A 7,961-nucleotide genomic window follows, 5' to 3' on the forward strand; every position below is an offset into this window, starting at 1 on the left:
ACAAAGCGGCGTTTGACAGCCTACCTACATAGCGGCTCTGCAACCTCGACCAGTCAACCTACACGTAGCCTGCAAAGCGACCGTCTGACCAAGCCAATAAGAAGACGCCAAGTCAAGCCACTTGCAGCAGGTGCATTAAATGCGTAGACCGACTTAGTTAGTATAAATAGGAGGGTCTCCCCCTCACTTCTCATCTTTATCTCACTACAACATCTACTTCCTACTACTTGTAATCTCCACTCTATAATAGCAACCCTCTCATAAATTGCACTCTACAATTTCAATTTGCACCATTTGTAGCAACATGCTCATAAATTGCACCCTACAATTGGAACCTACATTGTTTTAGCAGCTCGCTTGTAACCACTTGATACTTGTAGTATTACTCAGCCTTAGATTGCCCGGTCGCCCTACAGTAGACCGATCGGCTGACCTACGAACACTCTCCCACTTGTTCACAAAATATGCATATTTGTAGTGTAATCGTAACCCCCAGTTCCGTTTACGCTATCATATACAATACATAATGTAGGATTATGAAACTCAATAGAACTAGAATTGTAGAGTTCTAACAAAATAAAGGTTTTAAAGAGTTATGTTGAAGTTACAGCATGCAGCTACATGGAAATGACAGCACAATCTTATTTTTCATAGCAAGAATGGTGAGATAGTATCTACTAGTAATCGAAAAAAAGAAGAAGAGTATGAGTGAAATTATCAATGATAGAAAAATAAATCATGTGGCCTTCATACCATTGAACCACAAAAAATAAAAATTAAAAAAAAAAAAAAAACAAACAAGGAGGATTTCCGACCACCTTTACTTGGTAGTCGGAAACAATATGAGTTTAAAAAAATTAAACTGCTGGGAAAAAAAACTCTGACCACTTTAACTCTCCATCAAAAAAATGAAAAAAAAATCACTTTTTGCAATCATTTTTTGAGTGGTCGAAAAAACGCTGATTTCCTGCCGTGGTGAATGATAATAATAATTAAAGTGATAGTAATTTTTAAATTAAAATATTTTTATTTATAAAAAACAATATCATAAATTTAAATATTATTATACATACATACATACATACATACATACATACATACATACATACATACATACATATATATATATATATATATAAGTTATAATACACATTTTGGTCAAAGGTAATTAAAAATGTTCTATAAGAGCAAAATGTTCTTATCATCATGTGATATTTAAATCTTGATTAAATACACCTCTAAGTTGTTAGGAAGCAATTTAATTACTTTGAAATGTTAATCCCTTTTATCAGCACACCAGGCTTGACCCTATCAGGCTATCACACGGTCCCGACCAATTCAAGAATTTGGTAGAGGAGCCAATTCAAGATTTTCTAACACCAAGCTAAGAGTGGCTATAAATACAAACTTGCCATTGCCACCACCACCATCATCTTCTTCTTTATCACTTCAGATAAAGAATCAAGAATCAAACACATATATAGAGAGAGAAGAGAGAGCTCAGAGATTGAGAGAGACAGAAAGTTGGTTCAGGGGCCCGGCGATCTATTTTTGAAAAACACAATTTGGTGGCAGCAGAATTGAAATGGCAAACAAGTTGATGAGCATGGGTTTGGTTATAGCATTGGTTGCAGCTGCAGTAGCTTCCATGTTGCATGGATCATCTGCACAAACCACTCATGTTGTGGGTGATACAAGCGGCTGGACTATTCCCACCAACGGCGGCGCCTCCACTTACTCCGCCTGGGCTAGCCGGAACACCTTCACCGTCGGCGATATTCTCGGTAATATAAGCTAAGCAAGAACACAACAAATTAATTAAACTCATTTTCTTCTAGCTAGCTAGCTTTTAGTTGACGACTAAATTAAATTTCTCTTGTTTCGATTGCAGTTTTTAGATTCAGCACAGGAGCCCATGACGTGACTCAAGTATCAAGGGCTGGATTTGATGGATGCAATGCCACAAACCCAATTTCTCAAAACACTAATGGCCCAGCAAATATCACCCTCACAACTGCTGGTCAACACTATTACATCTGCTCCGTACCAGGCCACTGTGGAATTGGCCAAAAGTTGGCTATAAATGTCTCCGCCGCCGCGTCTCCACCGCGTGCCGCCCCCGCAGCCGTGCCTTCCCAGGCTCCAGCTTCAACCCCCGCAGCCGTGCCTTCCTCCACCGATACCCCACCATCCGTCCCTTCCGCAGATTCTCCGCCGCCGCCTAGCACCGCCGCACCTTCTATCGCTATTGCCACCTTGCCACTCACTTTTTTGTCGCTTGCCTTAGCTTTCTTGTATTAGATTACACCATTTCTAAGTTTTTGCCATTTACAACATTCATTATTTTACATGATTATATATTTTTTCCACTTATGATTTGTATTAATAAAGACTTTAATCCTATTTTTGGTTTTAGATTTATCGGTAACAGTCCATTTTAAGTGATCATAGTATTATTTTGGTATAACTATTTTTTGTTCTCTATCAATAAAACATTTCAAATTTCGTAACATACAAGAGCATTCTGGTATTCAATTATGAGTTTTTTCATAAAAAAAAAAATAAACATAAAAACATAGTGGGTCAACCAACTTTGTATAAAAATAGATCGAAATGTCCTTGTATTTAACTGCATTTCAATAATTTTGTTGACGGAACGGAGGATAAAAACTGATCATGTCACATTAATACTAGGACCAAATAAAAATGTTCTAATAGAAAAGGACTAAAAGTGAACAATCACTTATAAATCTCTGGAACCAAAAATAAAATTATCCCTATTAATAAACATCTCTTTTTCATATACTCCGTATTATTTTTTTCGGCCATGAATTGTTTTTGTCTCCAGAATACATAACCAAATAATTATCCTTATTGAATTCATAATTCATGTAATCAGATTGCTTTGTCAAATTGGTTTCATGTGCAAAATACGCTTTAACCGGGAAACTTTAATCGGAAGTGAAAGTGATCCAAAAATTGAACTTTCTGTATGGAAAACACCCTATTTATAAAATTTTGACAGATTAGAAAACATTAAATATATTACACCCCACTCAAATCTTGAGCATATGGACTATTATAAGAATATTAATAAATATTTAAGCATTATTATTATTATTGTTATTATTATTATTATTGTTGTTATTGTTCACTACTTTTATCACTCACAAACTATATTATTACTCCCTGGCTAACACATAAAATTAAGGATTAAAAAAGAAAATTAAAATTATGAAAAGTGCACGTCTAACATTTTGTCATGGAGTGATTATTTGTAAGTGAAGATTGTAATGATATTTAATATTTTCCTATTTTTTCGGCCATGAGTTGTATTTGTCCCTAGAACGAATACATAAGCAAATAAACTTCATTCTTTTTTTTTATTATTATTATTGAATGAATTCATATTTCGTGTAATTTTAGATTGCTTTGTCAAATGGGTTTTATGTGTAAAATACTCTAAGATTTAAGGAAAAAGTGTCAAATAAACCACTGAACTTGTCGCTTTTGTGCAATTGGGCCATTGAACTTAAAAAGTGTGCAATTCAACCATCAAACAAGCAAAATTTGTGCAATTGGACCATTTTTACAAACAAAATTTAATTCAATTTGAGTTAAAAACATTTCAATATTGACTCCCAACTAGTATGGTAGAAGAAAATGCCACTCTTAATACATATATGTTAGTAATATAATTGGATTTTACTAGAAAATTTTTGTAAAAATGGTCCAATTGCACAAATTTTGCTTGTTTGATGGTTGAATTGCACACTTTTTAAGTTCAATGGCCCAATTGCACAAAAGCGATAAGTTCAGTGGCCTATTTGACACTTTCTCCAAGATTTAACCATAAATTTTTTAATTAGAAGTGAAAACAATGATACACATGATGAATCTTTATTTATGAAAACTCGAGATATTAGAAAACATGAAGCTTACAAGTTACATCGTCCCACTCAAATCTTGATCACAGACTCTTATTGGACTTGGGTATTAAAATAATACTAGTATTTTCACCCGTGCGATGCACGGAATGGATTTGCAATAATATTTTAAGAATATTTGGATCAATATATAAGTATATAAAGTATAACATCAAATATTATATAGTGCAATTAAAAAGATGGTTTGGATCGATTATGTCTATATACATGTCATAGTGACAAACTTTAGTTTGTGTTCTTTAGTGCTTGGTATTGTAGCTACGCTGGGAATTGTTATTGATGATAACCTCAACAAGTAAAGTTTAACTTTGCATTTTAGTATTCAATTTTTTACAGTCTAAATGAAGTATAGTTGTTTGGTAGTCAAGCTGAGATTTAATAACTTTAATAATAATCTAAATTGATAAAACTTAAAACTCAATTATGCATTTATGCCATAAACATGTTAGTTAAAGAATGAAGACATATAGTGATAAATTCTAGTGTAACAGTTTAATAGAATAGAATTCGGTTTTAACATACTAAATCTGCAATATTTGAAAGGAACTTGTGAATATAAAACAAGGTAATCAATTGAATATATGTTAATATTGTGTGTTCGTAGTATACAAATTGAGAATTTTTAAAAGGTAAATTGTGAACATTTAGTATGTATATTGTGTATCTACACCGTTTTAGACAAGGGTCCACAGAATAATTTGCCACAAGAATACTATTCGATCATTAAAATAGGGAAAATACTACTTGGACTCCCAAGTTCTACTCTTTACTTTTACTCCCTCACACAAAAGTTTGATGTTATACTTTCCTAGACCTACAGGATAAAGATAACTTATCATATCTTAATTGCCACATGGGAGGTAAAAATTAGGGAGTATAAAATGAGAATCCATGTAGTATAATTCTTAAAATAGTGGTAAGAGTACTACTTAGTACTTACATTTAATATGAATCCAACTCGTACTCCTCTCAAATCTAATTATAGGACATTTAGGGTGTGTTTATAACATAAAACTGTTTTATGTTTTCTGTTTTTTGTTTTCTAATTTTTCAGTTTTCATTCTCTGTTTCCATTCTTTGTTTTTTGATTAGAAAACTTGTTTACTAACACTTACTTTTTTAAATTTAATTTTTTAGATTAACGTTATAAAATTACCAATAAGTTTAATTTGCAGTGATTTTTAGATCTTATATTTAAAATAATTTGGTTTAAATAGAATAAATATAATTTTTATTTTTAAATCCAATATATTTAAAATTTGTACATTTGATATCTGAACCAAATTTATATCTGTATATAACATAAATAAAAATATATTCGAACCAATAATATATTAAGTTTACATAAAATTTAGTTTAGATAATATTAATATTTTTTGAGCTAATATTTAAAATATGTTTGGATATATTTATTTGAATGACATGTATATAATATATAATTTTTATTTTGAAATTTAATATAGTAATATATGTGAAATTTTGATATCTAATATTTGGACCAAACTTGTATCCGATATAACATAATTAAAAATATTCAAACGAATAATCAATTGAGTTCAATCAAAATATAAAACGTGGTATAGATTTCAATTTTTAATTTTGATAAAGTGAATGATGTATAATTTTAAACATAAGCAAATAAGTTATGTTTAAATAAGTAATGCAAGTAGAAAAGATAGAAGATGATAATGAATGTAATCATAATAATGAACAAATATGTAAATAGATAATAGTGAGAATGTGGTTATAGTGACACATAGTCTAATAGATGATAACTGATTCTGTTTTCCATTTGGAGAACAGTTTTTAATAGTGTTCCTGTTTTCTGGAAAACTGAAAAATTATTTTCTGTTTTCAAAATAGAAAACTGTGCTAGTAAACATGTTTTCTGTTTTCTAATTTTCCAAATTTCCAAAAAACTAGAGAAAATTTCTAGTTAGTAAATGGACCCTTAATTTTCTATATTTTTTTTTGGTGGGAATGACCCGTCAAGGACGGGGGAAGACAAGACTACCAAACTCTAATGGAGCTGGCCCCAGCGGCATTCGCAGCTAAAAGCACCTCGATGCTGGCTGGAGGCGAGTCTAACAAAACCGTGCCCCACTCCCCTAGTTGCCCTAGGTTTGCAAGGTGATCTGCACATCTGTTCCCTTCTCTGAGAGTGTGCTGGAGAACCAGCTGCTCGAAACTTCCCAAAAGGAACCGGCAGTCTTTGATAAGGGTCGAATAGCATCCATGATCATCGAGGTCCCCACTGATTAGGGAGACGACTGATTCAGAGTCCAGTTCCAAAACCACTCTACTAAAACCCTTAGCTTTTGTCAGCCGTACACCCTCCCTTAGGCCCCACAGCTCAGCGGCAAAGCTATTCGTGAACCCAATTTTGGTAACGAAACCAAAAAGCCACCCTGTATTTTTCTTAAAGGCACCATCAGTGTTGATTTTAATCCAACCATGGTTCGGGCAAGACCAGGAAACCCAACGCATCCTCCCCGTAGGTTCTGGACTCCGCTGGTGACCAAGTTGTAAGGACTCCCTTGCCATAAAATCCGCTCGTCGAACAATTTCAAGTGGTGAGGGGCGAACCCGTTCAAAGATCCTCATGTTACGAGCTTTCTAGAGTTCCCAGCACGTGTAACTAAAAGTCAACCCCCAGGGAATGCCGTTCACCATGTCAGCCGAAGAACAATTTCGCTTGAGCCAGCGCGAAAAGGTAGCAGCAGACCCCCTGGCGAACGAGGATGGTGTATGTGTTAACCTCCAACAGACTCGCGCGACATCACAGTGCTTAAGAATGTGGTCAACACTTTCAGGCGTCTCTCCACAAGCCATGCAGCTTCCATCGTCTGTTAGTTGCCTCTTGACCCTTACTGAGTTCGTGAGTAGCTTATCCTTCACTGCTAACCAAAGGAACATGCGGCACCTTTCCGAGGTTTTTATCTTCCACACCCAATCCACGTCCTCCGAGCTATCTCCACCTGCGATGTACCTGTAAGCTTCACGCACTGAAAACATACCTCCCGGTGAAGTCGGCCAATATAGAGCATCCGGTACGCGATCATCCAGGGGAATTGGGATAGCCCTGATTTTATCTACTTTGTCGCTAGGCAGAAGGTCCTGCAATAAGTCCATGTTCCAGGAACGGTTAGGAAGAATGAAAGCACTTACCTTGGCGTAGGCAAACTCATCAGGTATGTTCACATTATCCAGTAGTCCAAGTGATCTATCTCCCGCCCACCAGTCTGACCAGAAATTGAGAGAGTCCCATGTACCCACCCTCCAGGCTACACCCATCTCAATGGTAGACCGACCTCTTATGATACTCCTCCAACCCCAAGAAGAATGTTGTGGAATAGGCGCTGTGAAGAAATTCTCGTTTTTAATGTACTTTTCCTTCATGATTCGAACCCAAAGTTTGTTCTCACAAGTGTTCATTTGCCAGGCGAGCTTGGCTAGGAGCGCATCGTTAAAATCTGCGCACCGTCTGAGCCCCAAACCTCCTGCACTCTTGGGTTGACAAACTTCATTCCACCCAACCAAGTGGATCTTGTTTCTGAGTTCGGTGTCTCCCCAGAGAAAGCCTCTACAAACTCGTCAATATCCTTACAAATCCCCGCCGGGAGTTTGAAAGCCTGCATTGAGTATACTGGCATAGTTGCTAGCGCCGATTGAACAAGCACTCTACGTCCTGCTAGACTTAGGGTCTCCGCCTTCTAATTAGCCAGCTTTCTTTTCATACCTTCCAGGATATAATTAAAGGTCTGCTTAGTAACTCGATGTTGTAGAATGGGGACACCAAGGTAGTTCCCTAAGTTGTCTGAAACCGGGATGCCCATAGTCCTCTTCAAATCTCTTTTGATCCCTGCATTAGTGTTAGGGCTACAGAAAATACAGGATTTATTCACATTAATACTCAAACCTGATTTCTTCGAAAACACGTCCAGACAATCCATTATGACGCGACCCTGAGCTTGGGAAGCCTCCGCAAAAAGCATTAGATCGTCGGTGAAAAAT

General features: G+C 35.6%; 1 protein-coding gene across 1 annotated transcript; it reads left to right on the forward strand.

Annotated features, from left to right (window-relative positions):
- The first annotated feature begins 1,454 nt into the window (after window positions 1-1,454).
- LOC116030614 (stellacyanin-like) lies at window positions 1,455-2,512 on the forward strand. The gene is made up of 2 exons (XM_031272921.1): window positions 1,455-1,784; window positions 1,892-2,512. The coding sequence occupies exons 1-2, from the start codon at window positions 1,586-1,588 to the stop codon at window positions 2,299-2,301; spliced, it is 609 nt and encodes a 202-aa protein (XP_031128781.1). The 5' UTR covers window positions 1,455-1,585; the 3' UTR covers window positions 2,302-2,512.
- The last annotated feature ends 5,449 nt before the right edge of the window (window positions 2,513-7,961 follow it).

The sequence above is a fragment of the Ipomoea triloba genome, chromosome 9 (genome assembly GCF_003576645.1).
Source record: "Ipomoea triloba cultivar NCNSP0323 chromosome 9, ASM357664v1".
Lineage (NCBI taxonomy): Eukaryota > Viridiplantae > Streptophyta > Magnoliopsida > Solanales > Convolvulaceae > Ipomoea > Ipomoea triloba.